We start from the raw sequence: 18,744 nt of genomic DNA on the forward strand, positions 1-18,744 counted from the left end.
CATTTCTTTCAGGTAGGAAAATGTTTGAATTAATAAAGTAGTTGCTGTGATATGGGAACAACTTAATATTACTTGAATGAAGTTCAATGGACCAAGAAAGACAACTGGTTTGACAATAAACAAGTTGTAGGCAAGACAACAGTTATGCCAGACTAAATGTAATACCCAAAAGGTCTGCTAAATTTGCTTACTGGACAGTAAGGTGAACCAGGAAGTCAGTTAGTCAGTAAACTATGATGGGAACCTGTCAAAGGACCGTCATTGTACAAAAAATATCGTAATTTTCAATAAATTATGTGTACCTTAAGTATCTCAGTTTTACCTCCAGTTAGTCAGCATTTAACTTGACGAGTGCTACATTAACAGAAACAAACAAATGATGGCCAAAACTACAAAACTGACACCCACGCTCTTATGAACCCAAAGGCGCATCTGTCTTTGTTATTGAAACCTTGTTGCTTCCCAGACACACTCACATAAACTCCAGCTCTTTAACTATCTAGGCCTTGAAATACTTCCCATAAATTGGACAAAAATATCCTTATCACCCTGCTCTTTCCCACACACACAAACGCACTCTCTTTACGCGTCTCTTCTGATTAAGTCATCCATCACTCTAACTCCCAAAACACTCTCCCCTACATTCACACAGCGCCACAGAATGTAGACCATAACAGAGAGGCCGGGCCGAGCGCACACACTCTGTTTGGGTTTGGTTGGCCTGCGTGTTTCCCACCGCCTCTTCGCCCACTCGCCGTGACGTGGTTGGCTGAGAGGTGTGGACACATTCCTGGCGCGTCGACCCGCGGGTCAAAGGTCATTCACCTGTCTGCCGGCCTCGCCTCCTGTACAGGAGGTGAGCGGGATAGGATGTTATTTCCCAGCCGGATAACCTCCTGTACCCATGTTTCCTTGTTCACGGCCCATTCACAGATTAGTGGCAGAGGGGTCACGGCTACTCCTGGTTTCTGCCAAGCTGTTTCCAGACAGCAGGGGAAGGGTGAGCGAGTGCACAGGGAAAGAGGAATGTGTCTGGAGGGAATGCCTCAGTGCTAGATGAGGGAAGTAACTAAGTACATTTACTTGTACTTTAGGTTCTTAGGTAGGCCTAGTTTGTCTGTTTGTTTGTCTTTTAGTCTTTCAATTCATGCCCAACTTACTTGATATAGATCCAACTTTGATTAACATTAAAAGATAAGGCATCAATGCTTCAATGAAAGGGTTTCAAAATATTCCAAAAATTCAAATGACAACTGAGAAAATGTACATTAACGCTCCTTTAGAGTTTTGATTTCGGACCTCCTGTCGAAGTTCAAATGTCTGTAACCGGAAATTGCAATTTATTGAACATTCACTTCACTACTGTACTGCAACATAAAGTTGGAGAATGAAGATAAATGATTGGTAGCAACAATTCTCTAGTCCAGTGCCATTAAACAATACTATAAAGAGTAAATAAGACATAAATATACTGCATGAGTTATTAGCAGTTCCAACAAAGTGAGATTTCCAATGTGGTTGAATAGTAAAGGTCCAATCATCTTATATATCCCAAAATAGAATATATAAAACTGTATATTAAGTAGTTCGAACTAGATTCACCTTCAGCAGCTTAAACAGTAACATCCTGTATATATCAATCAGAGGGTCAAACAATTTTACTACATTTAGCTGCTAATACTTATGTATGTTGTTTACTAAAGTAGAATGTTACATTGTTGTATTTTGACTTAAGTAAAGTGCTCAAGTACTCTTTCTACTAACTGCTCAGTGCAGTCCTTCAGGTTAGTCGCAGGAACTGGCCTTGAAGCGTAGACGCAACAGGGAGTTCTCTCAAACACATGAACTGCTGCAGCTGAACCCTGGACCTCCTCTCTCCCTCTCTCTCCCTCACTCTCTCTGTCTCTCTAGCTCGCTCGCCCATTCTCATTGTCCCCAGATTGACTGGCCATTCTCAGCCTGTGATGGAGATGTCCTGTGGGGGGTTGCATGGTGTGGGAAACTACTTGATGAATGAGTGTTTGGCATGCTTGCAATGATGCATAGTTTGCTCCAGTATAGCTTATGTGTGTGTGTGTATGTGTGTTATTGTAGTCATAAATGCGTGTGTGTTTATACGAGTGTGTGTGCCTGTATGAACACAATGCCCCGCTTGTGCTGCTATAGAATGGAGTTATGGCCTTTGTCCTGTCAGCATTCTTGTGTTGCTATTGGCCATGGAGTGCATGGCAGCTCCCGCAGGCTTGGGGACAATAACCCCTCCCCACCTTCCCCTCCTCTCGTCACAATGCGTTCTTCGACAGCACCCATTACCCTGAGACAGGCGCCCCCAAACTGGCCTGCTATGGGTGTCACACAGCTCCCAGCACCCAAAGGTCCCAGGCAGAGGGAGGAAAATACAAAGGCAAAAATAAATATGAAAACAATGGGAATTTCTTTTCAGGAGTTTGCTAAGAGGAAGTGTGTGCTGGATAAGTGAGTCATGTGGTCAGTATTATCCCATCAGCTGTGATTCACTTACTGAGGAAATGAGGAGATTATGGTGTATAGGAAACTAGACTGAAAGTCCCTCACTGAGGTCCTTCACCTAAAAATATCCAGCTCAGTCCTCTACTATTGAAGCTCTTTGGTTTTTACATAAAGGGTTACTTTGTTATCTTTCCTCCTGTTCTCTCCCCATGTTTGTATGTCAAAGTGGCTTATAGGAACACCTTTCTTTGAATTGATTGGGCAATAGCGCTGCAACTTTCAAGACAATGCCAAATTGTCAAATGACATCCACTAAAAGTTGTTATATTTGCCACTGACAGGCTCAGATCTGACATCTAGTGCAGCATTCTCTTTTCACTTAATATTGAGCCATGACATTGAAAATATTTCAGATAACAACAAACTGCACTTTCTATAGGCCCAAAACAACAAACTCTGACAACAGGCAATCCTCTCTCCAACTATCACTCACGTTTCCACATTTATCTTCTGGCAACAGGCCCAATGTCACACTATCAAACAGGTCAAGTGAACGGTATAAAAAAGGGTTTCATTTCTCAGTAAAGATTTTTCTTTAATGTTGTCAGACCCTTGTAAAACAAATCTGAGCCGGTTGGTTGAAAAGATAAGTACTTTTATTGGACGTACATTACCAGTTCTGAATTCCCCATTGGATTGCATTGCAGTCCGTTTCTATGCTGCAGCACTCTCCCTCAATATTGGACCAATTTCAAAAATGGTTGTGCCCATTACTCACTTAGATACAAAAACATTTGAAAATAGTATCCAGGTTGAAAAATACCAAAGTCACCCTTTAATTGCTCGCAAAAACACACATGCATGCACACACGCATCAGGAATGTTTCTGTACCTGAGAATCATCAGAGCAAGCCAGAACAGGGAGGGTGGTGTTGACATAGCAGAGTGATTGAGACGCTACTGCTGATTATTATACAGCCATGAAAACAAGGACCTGATGTCATCGAGGCATTATGAACCAAAGTATGCATCAACGTGACAACAGACAGACGGTTGGGTAGGGAAAACAGGACCTCATGACAAGCCGGGAAACTCTTTTAAAAACAGATTAAACATCAGGAGCTGTCGAGTAGCCAAAGCATACATTCAGCCTCACCAGGCTGCAAATCTGAGAGCAGGAATTACATGAGATAAGTTTGTTGACAGGCTAAATAAAGCATTTTCCCCTGGCTCCATTCACTAGCACCTGTGTTTTCACCCGCCACAAAGCCAACAGCGTATCCAGCTGCGTTTACACCATGAAACCACCGGAATGGCTTCCTTTCACTGACATTATCAAACCAACGTCCAATGCAAACAGGTTGCAGTGGTGTAGGTTGCTTTGTGTGTGTTTATGGATTTCTATTCTTAAGAGGTCCAGGTGACAAACCCTTTGCATTAAGGCTCAAGTTTAGGGTTTAGATGAGGGTTTATTTACAATGTATGTGTTAGATTCTCTTTCTCTAACTTTACCTCTCAAGCAAACACATGAGAATGATGATGGATTTATTTGTATTGTTTGTCTCGATTCAAACATTGTTGTCACTACCCTGAACATAACAATGGTTGCCAGGAGAAAGAGCCACCTGACATCAGCAAATGTAAAAGATTACGTTTGTTATTGGGAAGTAGAATTATTCCTTTTCTTGCAGAGATGACAATAAAACAATGACGTTTTTATCAGCAGAAGGTTAGCTTAGCACAATGACTTGCGGTAGAAACAGCACACCTGTCTTGGCCTGCCTATTACCATTTCTAAAGTTCACTAATCGGAGCCTCAATTAACCAAGAGATAATTAAGGGGTCAACACTTGTTAGGTAAATGTATAATAGAAACATGTTTGATATTATGTTAAAAATAGTTGCTGCATATAACATGTGATGTTTGTTATTGCACAAATAAAATAAAAAAGACAAGTGACTTCCTGGAGTCTGAATTGCTGGGAGAAAAACAAAGTTAGCATAGTTCTCAAAATCTCCAACAATAACTTACACCTGTATAGCTTTAAGTTGCGTCTCTTAGTATCGAGATAAAGCAATACAAGAGTTTAAAGGTGCTTTGTAGGAGCAAATAGAAGTGATATATTTATCTTTTACCGGAATTAGGTAAAAGATATACATAACAACATCCCTTATCAAAAATATGACTGGGTATCTGACTAATGTATTCCCTGGTAGCCTACTGCATCATAATTACGTCCTCACAAACCCATGGGAAAATATCTTTCCCCTAGACTCCTGCTCACTGTTTACTGTTTGGGGCTGGGAGGGTAGCTTACCCCAGTTTTTATCGGGTTGTTTGCTGAAAACAAGGTTTCATGAGAATAGCAACATTGAGCAAGGCCGAGGTATTATTTCTCTAAGACTTTGTATCTAGAATTTTTTATTTCTAGATTTTATTTGATGGTAAACAAAAAAATATTGTTTAACGCAGGTGAATCAACATTAGGTCCTAAGAGGTATTGTAACAGAAAAATGTGTGTTTATGAGATGAAAAGAAGACAAGGAGGGAGAGAGGGAGGGTGAGTTAGCAAGTGTGGACATGACGGCGTTGAAGGCCCGGGGACACAGAGGGAGAAAAACATTAGAGGTGATTCACAGGCATCGCATGGCACATCAACACATACCTCTTTCTCTAAGTCACTCACAAACGCCCACTAATCTCTCTCACACACACACCTCTGGTCTATTGAAACTCACATACACATAAAAGCACACACATATTACCCCACTCCCGCTGTTCAGCAGGGGTTTAAGAAGGCTTGTATGGATCAGTTCCCCACTAATCAGTACATGAGAGGGATTCTTCACATGCAGTCGGATTGCGTGTGTTGAGATTACAGTAAAAGTCCTCCTTCAGGCGCAATACCCTGAATAAAAAAACACTCCTCTCTTTATTCTCTCATAAAGGTCTATGTGAAGTTAATATCATTTGTATGTGGATTCACAATGTGATATAATAACAACAAACACGTTTTTTTCTCCATGACGATGAAATATTCTTGAACAATATATGACATTGTAATTATATTTTCCCCTGTTATGTTTTCGTAGTCAAGACTTAATTCCAAACAATAGACATTAAGGTGGTTTTGTCTTGTAAAAACTCTGGCTTAGTCAGATAGGATCTACGCAGAGTGCCACCAGCCCCCATTCACCAGCATGAAGTGCTACACCTGCATCCTACACCAGCACACAGGACTTAAAATACCATCTAAAGGTACAACCAAATAGCCTTAGGGCAGGAGGATAATACACACACACTTCTCCATGAAAGAAGGGGCTTCTCAGGGTTAAAGCAAAAAGTATTCAGAAATGTTACTTGAGAAATAGTACCACCCGTTAAAATATTATTTTATAAGAAAAAATCCGAAAGTAAACAAAATATACTTAAAGTAGCAAAATACTTTACTTGTGTTATGCATAATGACATATTTGACGCTGTTTTAATATTCTATATTTTACATCACTACACTAATAATGCATTAACATGTTAGAATTGTACAGCTAGTTTTGAGAAGTAATTTAATCTATAACATATATTGTGTACTGTAATTACTAGATTGAAATGAGAGAAGAGATGTGAGGAAGTTTACCCTTAAACTGTGGGTTTTCTCTGGAAGTTTTTCCTTGTACGATGTGAGGGTCTAAGGATAGAGGGTGTCGTTTTTCTCATACTGATATTCTGAACAATCTGTGCTGTTGTATTTGCTGTAAAGTGTCTCTACTGTAGGCTATTTTTATTTTATGTACAGCACTTTGGCTCGACCAAAAATCGTTTATAAATGTGCTATATAAATAAAACTTGATTTGATTTGATTTGATAAATGATTCATATGAGATGGTTATTCTTGACTGTAAGGAGGACCTCTTTACAGTGGATGGACCATCCATTGTACTTACATTTGTTAGAACATGATTTAACAGTTCCCTCTAGTGGTATACAATGGCACTACTTCGTCAGGGCAAAGCAGTGATTTAATCCTTTAATGAAAAAGTGAAAATGTTCTAGTGTCATTAAGTAGTGTTTGCTTGTTCTTTTTATTTATCCATGTTCCCTACTTTGTTTGTAGGTTTTGATTTGCTTAGTGCTTTGTATTGTTATATAGTGCTACATGTTTATCTATGTATCTCATTATATTCTCTTAATACATTTGTTTAATACTGTTGGATAAACTTGTCACATACTTCAATCCTATTTTGTTTATATTTGTAAGTATATAAAGCTATATTTTTGGTAAATGGTATATGTCATACCATTTTATTTACCATCTTATTGTAATTTAAAAGTTGTATGAAGAGTGCAATACATTCATTGTACTGTTGAAGCTGTAATGTTCTTCATCCTGCAAATGACTTATAAGTAAGACTGAAACTGAACACTATGATAAAAAAAATTAAATAAATAAAAGTAACAATTTACAGTATGTCACCTAAATAGTTAACGCCAAACAGGAGTGACAACAACAATTAAAATGACAGTATAATTCAACTCTAAATACACATTGTGATCACCATCATCTTCCACATCTCCATCCTCATCAACAATCACAACAACAACAACAACGTCACGTCTCGAGGACGCGCTTGAGCCTACACCACGCTACAGGGACTGACAAGATGGCGATCATTTTAGAAACAGAGGAGTTACTGCCGTAAAAGAGAGGCTCGGTATGCTGCTTTCTTTTCTCTCACAGTCATTCATATTTAACATGTTAGAAGTGTAGGTGATGATATGTTAGTTGCCGTTTACACACGTCCGGTCGGCTGGTTTTAAAGCCTAGCCGGCCGCTGGGAGCTGACCTCCGGTTAACGCATGAACTTGTTACGATTATCTCAGTTAGCCTGGCAGGCTAATGCTAACTAGCATGCTAGACTAATGTTAGCAGGGCAGCTAGGGCTCACTAACCTCTTTTATAAATACAAGAAAAACGGTAGATTTGACATGCGTGGCTCTTGTGTTGTAAAACGTCACGTATGTGTTTTTTAATTTTTTATTATCGTCCTGTGAGGGTTGTAAGTGGTTTGGGTGGCATTTATGTATGATTTGAATGTTTTGTCATAGCAACTCCTCTTAGCTGTATTAATTACATGCTAGCAGTAGCTAGCTTACCTTAGCTGGAGAGGCAACGTTACCTAAAAGTTGGGCTGTGATGACTGTCCTTATTACGCGTCTCGTTTAGCCGTTTTGTCGTGCACATTGTTGAAATGCTCAACAAGCGCACCATGTTTTGTTGAGACTTAGTGCAACTGTAGTAACGTGAGTCTGGGGTGATCAGGCACTTAAGACCATGCAGTCACAAGGACAACCAGGCTAAGCGCGCTAACTGGCTGGTAAAACTTCGGTGACATTAGAAACTCTGGAAACTCTCCCAATAGTCTTCGCACTGTTTGCAATATAACACGTTCACTATTTATGAAGTGGATTACTTTATTTGTAAAGCTCTGTTGTGATAACTGTAATGTACACTGAGGGTAATCCTGGGCGATGTTATGATGTGGACATTGAAGTTACTAATAAAAGTAGTGCCACGTTATTCTGCACCTTGGTTGCTTATCCGGATACCACCTAACGGATCAGTCGGACACTATTTTATGCTCTGTGATTTAGCATTGTTTATGTTGGTTATCAACTCAACGGGGTCTGTCTGCAGTAGCTGGAAACACTCAAGACATCCCAAACTGTTGAACATTTACCGACTCAATACGCCCACTCGCACTAAAATAACACCCAAGTTGATCTGAACCCCTTGTTTGGCGTTTTAAATGCTAAATGAAATGAAGCGATTGGAACAATAAAGTAGAAGGACAATATATTTCTCAATTAAGAAACTTCATGTTTCCTTGTCCTCCCATCACCATTACTTTCTCTGTTTTCTAAAATGTGCCATTTTCTAGCAACACATTGCTTTCCCTGGTTTTCACTCATTCATTTGCCCAGCAAAGGTAGTTCTGTACCCAGACAAAGACTGCACCCTTTTGCAAACTCAGTCACCCTTTTGTTGGATAATCTTACTTGTTTGACCTCAGTGGGGGGGTTGATAGGGCTCAGCCCACTCAAGGATCCCAACTTGTTCAACCCCCGGAGATGTGAAAAGGAGCCATAAGAGCTTGAGAGAAGACGGATTGTTGGGTTGCCTCAAAACCAAAGTAAAACCCCTTGTTCAAACTGTGTTTTGGGGCAACTCTCCCACAGTCAGAAGATCAAAAAAGACTGGGATTTTAGCTGTATCTAACTTGCTGTTTATAAGCAGTAGATTACTGTAAAACAATTTGATAGAGGAAAATATGTTTATACCCCTGTGATGTCACCTTGGCAAATATCACCGTGCCTGCTGAGTTTTTATTTCTTTATTTTTATATGAGTGACTATCTCTGGAAAAGCTCAAAGGGTTGTGTTGTTTATAGTGTCACATCCAGGTTCAATAGCCCATGTTAACTAGCACACCTTTCTGTTTTCAGTGGATGCGCCTGGCAACACTCATTGCAGTCATGTTTATCAACCAGCCCTGTTACTGTTGAAATGTTAAAGTCTGCGTGCCACCTGGCAGTTTGCCGCAGTTTGCTGAGTGTTGCTATTGCCTCTTAAAAAAGACTCAATGGAGGTTAGACATATTGACATTTAGATACTTTTGTGTTTCCGCCAAAATGATCAGATGTCATTATCATGTATAAATACACCTTTTTAAAATCCTATGGGTTTCCTCAAACTTAATAGGGCCAATCCTTCCCGGGGATGGAAACGCCTTTATCAACCAAAACTGTCATTTTGTTTATGGGACAGCAAAAATTCACTTGGAATGTTATTTTGGGACACAAATCTTGCTGTAAGGGTAGGTGTTCAAAAGAGTACAAAAAGATAATTATGAGGAACTTACACTGCTAAAGAAAATCCGATTTGAAACACAGTTCCATGTTCCATTCATCTTGACTAACTCTGTTCTCGATCCCCTTTAGAGGCCACCATGCCCTAGGAGGGTCCCTTTTCTCAGCTCACCATGATCACCATGGTGATATGAAGCCACTGTGAAACGTTGAAACACACAGACTCACACACAGACGGTCAGGTTCTGACTGACACGGCCCGCCATCCAGCTGGGCAGGCCGGCGTGTGTAATGGACAGGTGTAAGCATGTGGGGCGGCTGCGACTAGCCCCGGATCACTCCATCCTCAACCCCCAGAAGTGGCACTGCGTAGACTGCAACACCAGCGAGTCTATATGGGCCTGCCTGGGCTGCGCTCATGTGGCGTGCGGGCGCTACATCGAGGAACACGCTCTGCAGCACTTTCAGCAGCACCACCACCCGCTGGCTATGGAAATTAATGAACTTTACGTTTTTTGTTACTTGTGTGACGACTATGTCCTGAATGACAACACCACTGGAGACCTGAAGCTGCTTCGTAGTACGCTCAGCGCCATCCAGAGCCAGCGCTATGAGGTAACCACACGTAGTGGGCGCACACTCCGCTCTGCTAGCGCAGCCGGCGATGCCCTCATGCCATCAGGTGCCCGGGAGCTGCAACTGAGGGACGAGGACAGGATGTTTACTGCGCTCTGGCATCGTCGCAGGGCGCTTATGGGACGTGTTTTTCGCTTCTGGTTTGCAATGACTGAATGTGGGAAGAAAAGAGAGGAAGAAGAGCGAAAGAGGGATGAGGATGAAGAGCAGAAAAGGGAGGCAAGGGAGAGGAGGAAGGCTACAAAGAGAAAGCTACTGGTGGAGCTGGAGAATGCTCCTCTCAGGAAGAGTCGGCGGTTACATCGGAAGAGCCAGCGTGTAACACAAGCTCCAGTTGCAGCACCAACCACTCGGAGTGCACGCAGAAAGACAAAAACCCCAGTGCCCACGTCTGTCACCCGCGGGCCAAGGACTCAGAGCCCTGCCATGGCTACACCTAAGAAAGGTGGGCGGACAAAAAAGGTCCAACCACCTCCCAAAACTAGGAGCTGTTCTTCTGCCAACAGATCTAAGCCCAAATCAGCAACCCCCCGTTCTGCCCAAACACCTGTTCGCCGCAGGCAGAGTACCAAACAAGGTGGCTCACCTTTTAAGCGACGCCCCACAGTCACTCCTGGAGTGACGGGCCTGAGGAATTTAGGCAACACCTGTTATATGAACTCCATCCTACAGGTGCTGAGCCACCTCCATTTCTTCAGGGAGTGCTTTCTGCGCCTTGATCTGACGCAGGCACTGGAGCTGCTCGCATCCGCCGTCCACGGCCAGCTGACTTCTCCGTCCCAGTCCACGCTGATCCAAAGGAGGGGATTCCAGGCCAGCTCAGGATCTGGGGCAGGGCTGAGCGGCGGGGCCTCACGGACCCGCAGCATGGAGCTGATCCAACCCAAAGAGCCCAGCTCGAAGCACATCTCTCTCTGCCACGAGCTGCACACCTTGTTCCAGGTTATGTGGTCTGGCAAGTGGGCGCTGGTATCGCCTTTTGCCATGCTCCACTCAGTGTGGCAGCTGATCCCGGCGTTCAGGGGCTACGCCCAGCAGGACGCTCAGGAGTTCCTGTGTGAGCTGCTGGACAAGGTGCAGCACGAGCTGGAGAGCACTGGCAAGCACACGACCACTGCTGGGGTCCCACAGAAACGACTCATCAAGCAGGTGCTTAGTGTGGTCAACACCATCTTTCATGGTCAGCTCCTCAGCCAGGTACGACACATGCATGCACTAAAACACAGAATCACCCGCACTCACTTTCACATAACCATTAACTAACTGAGCAATGGTCACAAGCTTCACCTGACTCACTCACCATGATGTGTGCACACCAGGTTTATTATAGTACACAAAATACTGTTGTGAATTAAAAGTAAATTAAGAAAGAATAAAGTGAAACAATAGGAAAATATTAACAGTTGTAATATAATTTAAGTTTCATTATTTAGCTATTACATCACTATCAAGAAAGAGTCTACCGCATGAATTTCCCTCATTAGTTTACTTTACATTCTAGGAGCTTCACAATGAATCACTGTTTTTTCATATGTCTTGTTAAATGGAATAACAAGAACATGATTAAAATATGTTAGTAGATCAAATAAATATATTAAAAACAGAACTTAATCTTTCTGTAAAGCTGAAAATAAACTTAAATGAGAAAAAGCACTCTTAAAGCTAAATAAAATGAAAAGTAAATTAATATTCCAAGCTATGATATCCCTGCCGCACCAATGAACCTACTCAGATCTACCCACACACTCCATTGATAATCCAACAGCCTTCAGCGCTCACTGAAATGCATAATTCAGATTAAAACAGCCTTGATGGATTCATCACTTCAAATCTCTCACTGCAGTCAAATTCTACTATGTTGTTTTTCATGGGCTGAGTGTAATTGTAATAGTTTAGCATTTACAGATGCGTGAGAAGCTGATGACAATATTTGTATGTATACATAATAATCTAACAAGTTCAACATCACTTTACTGATAGATGAGAAATGGAGGGAGTCGGTACGAGGAAATTAGAATAATGACTACTTGTGGAGGCTAAGCACACACTCTGACACCTGCTCTTGCTGAATAGAGGGCTGTGTAAGGTTTCGGGTTTCTTGGCAATGTGGCTAATCACCACTTCTGTATTTTTTGTTTTTCATACAATATAAAAAGGGACAGGAAGCAGCAGACGGGATAAGCAGGGCAGTTGGAACAATTAGGGTTAGAATAATATGTATAACATCTTTATTTGCCTCTCTCTCAAATGTAGGTGACTTGCCTGGCCTGCGACCACCGCTCAAACACTGTGGAGCCTTTTTGGGATCTGTCTCTGGAGTTCCCTGAGCGCTATCACAGGAATAGCAGGGAGTCTGCTCAGGCTTCGTGCCATTTAACTGAAATGCTGGCCAAGTTCACAGAAACTGAAGCGCTGGAGGGAAACATCTACGCCTGTGAGCAGTGCAACTGTGAGTTAAAATAATGTCAACATACACACACTATCTTTTAACACATAGACTTTTACATCTGGCGTTAATATGAATCTCAGAGCTAGACTGTGGTTAGATCTGACTTTTTTATTACCTACCTACCCAATCCAGTTGTTGTATTATGTTAGTCCAAACATGTCCTTAAAGTCTGTGTGACATGGCTAATCACGCTATGAACCTAACATGTTTATTTAAACTGTTTGTTTAGCCTTCATTTATAGACAAGAAAGAGGTAAGATGAGCCTCATTATAGAAAACTACCACACTTTGGACACATGGATGACTGTTTTTCCTTAATCCTTAATATTTAAGGGGAAATCGCATATGTCCAAATACTAAATATATGATATGGTGTTTGGTTCCTATTACCTTATTATTAGTTGAATATCAAAAAAGTCTTCAAATATTTTATATGTTTTTACCACATATTAAGACTTAACACCAATTGGAACTAGTGTTGTGGTGTTTTTCCATATCTAAAGATAGTCTTTGTTTACAACTACAACATATTTACTAGAAAAACATACCAATGGCCAAAAGAGAGGTATGAGAATAAAAAAAAACTGTCTGATGGATACTTGCTGCCATAGAATTTCCAGCTGTGCAAGACTGAATGAATGGCCTGAGTTTGTCCTATAGCATGCATAGTTGTTCGTCACATGAACGATGACAAGCTGATGTGAAACTCAGTAGAGTTTGCATTGCATGCCAATCATTCCTCTTGTTTTCAGCTGCTAGGCGGCGGTCCTCCTCCAAACCACTGCTCCTGACTGAAGCAAAAAAACAGCTGATGGTCCACAAACTGCCTCAGGTCCTGCGGCTTCACCTCAAACGCTTCAGGTCAGTCAACCTCTGTAGCCAAATATATATTAATCAATAGTATTTTTCTCCATATAACCCAGCTGTAGTTCATCCTTTTAGACTACTGTTTGAAGCACACTAATGGTTCATTAGCTGATGTCAGAGGTGGGACCAAGTCATTGTTTTGCAAGTCTCAAGTCTTTGCGCTCAAGTCCGAGTCAAGTCTCAAGTCTTTGCGCTCAAGTCCGAGTCAAGTCTCAAGTCAGGATGGGCAAGTTCAAGTCAAGTCCAAGTCCTAAACTTTGACAAAACGAGTCTTAAACAAGTCATTATGTGTTTTTCAACAAATGTAATGACATTGATCAACAGAATAATACTTAATAATCAAATTGCTCTTTATTAGTCACATTAATAATTTAATAATCCATTTTTGATTATTAACGTGTTTTTTTCTATTTGAAGAGGGATCAATAAGGTAAGGCTACCGTGACGGTTTGATTCAGAAGGAGTTTAATGTATAAGATCCCTGATGTTGAGGTAACCAGAATGTTTATTTCTACTGTGTACAACATGTTATAAGGGACCCACAATCTATCTTTATGCAAGGGATAATGTGCAGCGAGGCGGACTTTTTAACACCTTTTTAAGACCACTTTGAATAGAATTTAAGACCTATTTCACGGCAATAAAGTATGAAGGAAAATTGATATGAAAGAAGAAATACGTCCCATAATCACTTACAAAGTAAATGTATTCATGTTCAACATAAGAACAGTGACTGAACATAACAGCATAACAGTACAGAACTGTGTGTGTGTGTGTGTGTGTGTGTGTGTGTGTGTGTGTGTGTGTGTGTGTGTGTGTGTGTGTGTGTGTGTGTGTGTGTGTGGTGTGTGTGTGTGTGTGTGTGTGTGTGTGTGTGTGTGTGTGTGTGTGTGTGTGTGTGTGTGTGTGTGTGTGTGTGTGTGTGTGTGTGTGTGTGTGTGTGTGTGTGTGTGTGTGTGTGTGTGTGTGTGTGTGTGTGTGGAGCTACACTATTTCATCGTTGCTGTTGTATGATTGGTGTTTAGCTACGGTATTTAGCGTCTACTAGGAGTTTCACAACTACCAATATTTACTAGTCGACACGTTTTTCAAAATAGTAGTCGACTAGTCGTTACGTCATAATAAAGACACACAAAGAGAGGTGTACAACTGTATTTTATATTGGAACTCATACAGTTACATTAAACACTGCATTTTAATTTGTGTTACATGGCTGAGTAAATAACAAACAGTAACTGGACTCACCAAAATCGACAGCAAAAAACTCTGTTTACTGAAATGCCACGTAAATCCAGTGCGCAACACTTTACTCGCTGTCCTCCACGATAACGTCCACCTTTCCAGGTTTTTGGTTTGCGTTGAGGAACACCAACGCATCGACATGTGAGGGAAGGAGGCTTGACCGCTTTCGGGTGACAGTGTTGCCTGCCAGGGAAAAAACCCTCTCACTCGGGGTGCCTGTGGCTGGAATAGCCAGGTAGCTCCTCGAAAGCATGGCTAAACGGGGGACGCGGTGCACGTTTTCTGCCCACCACTCCAGTGGGTTATCCATTGTGGGGATATGCAGTGTCCGCTGGCAGTAAACCCTAGCTCATCATCCGCATCACTGTTGACCCGGTTTTTCTTGCTGCTCGTCTGCCTCTGTCCTGTGCTGACGCCGGTCCGTTGCTCACTGGTGCTAGCATTACTGCTAGTGCTAGCTGTCGGCAGCGGGTGTCTCATCTTCAGATGGTTGCGCATAGCAGATGTATTTTTGTTGTACTTCAGTACAGCTGTACACAACTGACACTTCACTGTGGAGTTAGTTACATCTTTGTTGAAGTACTGCCATACATAAGAATGTCGGACGTGTTTTGGAGCATTTTGCAGCACCTCGTTTACCTCCATTTTTCACACGACTAGTCGACTAGGGCCTACAGCGCCGACTAGTGGTAAAGGTAGTCGATTAGTTGGTGAAACCCCTAGCGTCTACAGCACCTCCGCTTTTAGGGTTGACGTGGACCCAAACTTCGCCCGGAGGTCCCCCGGTGTTGTTGCGGGAGCTGCTGCACTAGCTAACACTCCACTAGCTAACGCTGCACTAGCTGCTGCTGCACTAGCTAACGCTGCACTAGCTAACGCTACATTAGCAAAAACAAACGCTAATTTATTTTGCAAAAGGTGCAGCGGGCTTCAAACACGTTCCCTCCACTGGTTTCAACCAAGCACTAAATTAGATGTTTTCCAACCAAATACGGTTGAACTTACACTTCCCCATATTTATTTGTAAGTAGATTCGAAGATAGGCAACATGAGCTGAAGCTTGGTTGCTAGGTTACTAGTTGGGTGTTCTCCACTAAGGGGCAGGGGGAAACAAAGTTAGTGATTACTGGTTCCATGTTGATTTAATTCAATGCAAATTGTTGGGGGGAACTGAAAGGCTGTTACCGCAGTGATTACTTTGCAGCCCGGACATTTCCCCCAAAACACATTTAGACGCTATCGCAACACAGAAGTACCTTTCAAATCCGATAATTTTTAAGACCTTCTAAATCATATTTAAGACCTTAAGACCTTATTTAAGGCCTTAAATTCAGATTAACAAATGAAAGACTTGTTAAGACCCCGCGGGAACCCTGATTGTAACTTTTTTTAATTGTCTGAATTTCTCCCACCTCTGACAATAAATCCTGAGTGGTTACCAAAAAAAAAACCCTGCTCTGAAGGTTATTTTCATTTTACAAATCCTGCACTCAGCTTTGCTTTCTCCAATATCATTGAAAAGCAGCCAGATGCTGCTTATTTTTTCGGTTTTCGCTCATTTCTTGACTTTTTCCGACGCGCTTGCATTTAAATCCGGCTCTGTGCAGCTGGCCTGTACCACTACACATGCTGTGCCCCCCACCCTTCTTTCACATAATGGTATGATCCTAGTGTGTCCTCGCATATGATTGGCCGCATGGTGGCCCAGCTAAATAAAGACCCGCCCCTGCCTGCAAGGATTCTCAGCAAGAGGAGTGGCTGAAGATTCTGCTCTCCCCGACGGGAGTCTGCTCTTCTAACGGCAGCTCGCGATCGGCGTGTTGGAGACCTCTGAATTAAATGATCAAGTCACCTCAAGTCAGAAGGCTCAAGTCCAAGTCAAGTCCTGAGTCATTGGTGTTCAAGTCGAGTCGCAAGTGTTTTGTGATGTTGTCAAGTCAAGTCTCAAGTCATCAAATTTGTGACTCGAGTCTGACTCGAGTCCAAGTCATGTGACTCGAGTCCACACCTCTGGCTGATGTGCTTGCTGTCTTGTGATTGGTCCTCAGGTGGTCTGGCCGTAACCACCGGGAGAAGATCGGAGTCCACGTCCGCTTCGACCAGCTTCTAAACATGGAGCTCTACTGCTGCAGAGAGCCATCGCCCAAAGGGGTTTCCTGCTCCAGTCCCAGCAGCCCCAGCTCCACAGGCTCGCCAAGCCCCAAGCACTTCGTTTACGACCTCTCCGCTGTGGTGATGCATCATGGGAAGGGCTTTGGCTCTGGTCATTACACATCCTACTGCTACAACACAGAAGGAGGTGAGATCTTCTCTCGGGAACGTAGGACTTAAGTCTTGGAGAATTTCCATGTTTTTTCTCATAGACCTTAAGCTTCAAACTTGGAAATTCTTAGTTTATGCTCTTAATTTGTTTACCCCTCTCCTATTGCTCGTAATGTTTTATTTTGTTTACCTACAATGCCCCATAAAATGCACTTGCTGTTCTTTCACCTCTTAAACAATCTTAGTATGTTTGTTAATGTGCTACTACCTAACCAATCAATCCTTATTTAGCCCAATATCAAAAGACTACACATTTGTACTACACACCCTAGGAAGAAAAACAAAAAACTTCCAGAGAAAACCCCACATTTAACGAGGAAACTAAGACTGACTTATGGAAGATTATTTTTCTGGAATCAAAATCAAAATCAAGATATTAATCCATGACATTGAACATCATTTAGATTTTTAAAAAGCTTCACATTTTGTTCTATAAAGCAACAAACTGAAAACACCGGCAATCCTTTTTCCCACTCTCACTAATGTTTTGACCAATGCCTTCTGCCTGACATGTCACCATTACAAATAGACTAAAAAAGAAGAGTTAAAGAAAAACATTACATTTCTCTGTAGGGGATTATAATGTCAGATACTTATAATAACAACCTCAGCCTGTCAGCACAAAAATAAATTAAAAGTGTACTTCTGCTTTAAAGATGACATTGCAGCCATTAAATTGTTTTCCTTGTTTTCTCCTGCAGGCTTCTGGGTTCACTGTAATGACTCCAAGCTGAATGTGTGTTCAGTGGAGGAGGTCTGTCGTGCTCAGGCCTACATCCTCTTTTACACACAGCGAGTAACTCAGGACAAAGACCGGCCGCTATAGGATCACAATCCCCCCTCCTCAGCGATATCAGCACAGCCCCAGTTGTGGTTCTTGTTCCTCTCTCTCTTTGGGCATTTGATATCCTTGAGGATTGGTCTTTTAAGTCTATAGTTTTAAATAAGACGAAAACATTTCTTAAAATCACGGTTCTGCTTTGTGAACTTCTTGTATATGGTGTTAATATTTAGGTATTTTTTTGAAAATATTATGTTTTTGATTTGTGTACAGTTGTATTTTATAAAGAAGAGTATCAGCCAAGATGTGTCTCAGTAGCAGCAACCAGACTCAAAGTGTCCTCCACAGGTCGCACATACAGGTGTGTTCACGCGTCTGCGTTCGGTGACTTGTTGATTGTAAATGCTGTTGAAATGTCACTTTAGATAGTCGTTACATTACTGGATGTAAGTTGTTCACTTACTAGAAATGCTCCCCCTGTGTTTGACAGCTAAATGATGATGAGTGTTAGCAAGGACGCAGTGGCGTAACTATCGCCGGTGCAGCCGGTGCAACGCACCGGGGCCCAGAGCCAGCAAGGGGCCCATGAAAAAAAAAAGAAGAAAAAAGTTTATATATTTTTTTATTGGGGCCCCAATGGCATTGACCGGTTCACAGTCTTCAAAGTGACCAAACAACCTAAATTAATTTGTCTGTCCAATGACCTAGCTCCCGACGAGCGAACCGTTCAATCAACCTGTACTGTACTGTAGCTAGCAGCAGCAAAAACGGCTGTATTTCCTGCCAAAAATGTCTACAGAATACGCTGTCCGCATAGTTTTTTACTCTGTTTATCGTCAAGGATCTGTACACAAGAAGGGCAGGGTTTATTTGGCAGACCTCAAGCCAAAGCCTTGGGGGAAGTGTGTGTAAAAACCTCAGCATTTCCAAAATGGTTCAACATTTGCTGGGTGTGTCCCCCCCCTCCTTACTTTAAGTTTCCAAAGGGATTGTTTTATTTGGCTAAATGCTGCCACCTCTCTGCTCCAGAATGTAATTGTCTTCAGAGCGTGAACCATCCATGAACAGGTGTACTATAAGTGCCCTTTCGTTGGTGAATATATTTTTATACTTC

General features: G+C 42.0%; 1 protein-coding gene across 1 annotated transcript; it reads left to right on the plus strand.

The window, feature by feature from the left end:
• The first annotated feature begins 7,060 nt into the window (after nt 1–7,060).
• Nucleotides 7,061–18,496, plus strand: usp44 (ubiquitin specific peptidase 44). The gene is made up of 6 exons (XM_034226084.1): nt 7,061–7,179; nt 9,466–11,166; nt 12,223–12,418; nt 13,171–13,279; nt 16,576–16,826; nt 17,551–18,496. Exons 2-6 carry the CDS (start codon nt 9,625–9,627, stop codon nt 17,673–17,675), a joined length of 2,223 nt encoding a protein of 740 aa, XP_034081975.1. The 5' UTR covers nt 7,061–7,179; nt 9,466–9,624; the 3' UTR covers nt 17,676–18,496.
• Nucleotides 18,497–18,744: the final 248 nt, after the last annotated feature.

Source organism: Gymnodraco acuticeps, unplaced genomic scaffold (assembly GCF_902827175.1).
Source record: "Gymnodraco acuticeps unplaced genomic scaffold, fGymAcu1.1, whole genome shotgun sequence".
In the NCBI taxonomy this organism is placed as follows: Eukaryota; Metazoa; Chordata; class Actinopteri; order Perciformes; family Bathydraconidae; genus Gymnodraco; species Gymnodraco acuticeps.

What these genes read in the sequence shown, in the direction of transcription:
- usp44 (XM_034226084.1), top strand. Translation starts at nt 9,625, where the DNA reads ATGGACAGGTGTAAGCATGTGGGGCGGCTGCGACTAGCCCCGGATCAC. An exon ending in CTTCACCTCAAACGCTTCAG is followed by an intron (nt 13,280 to 16,575) that starts GTCAGTCAACCT and finishes ATTGGTCCTCAG; the next exon opens with GTGGTCTGGCCGTAACCACC. An exon ending in CTGCTACAACACAGAAGGAG is followed by an intron (nt 16,827 to 17,550) that starts GTGAGATCTTCT and finishes TTTCTCCTGCAG; the next exon opens with GCTTCTGGGTTCACTGTAAT.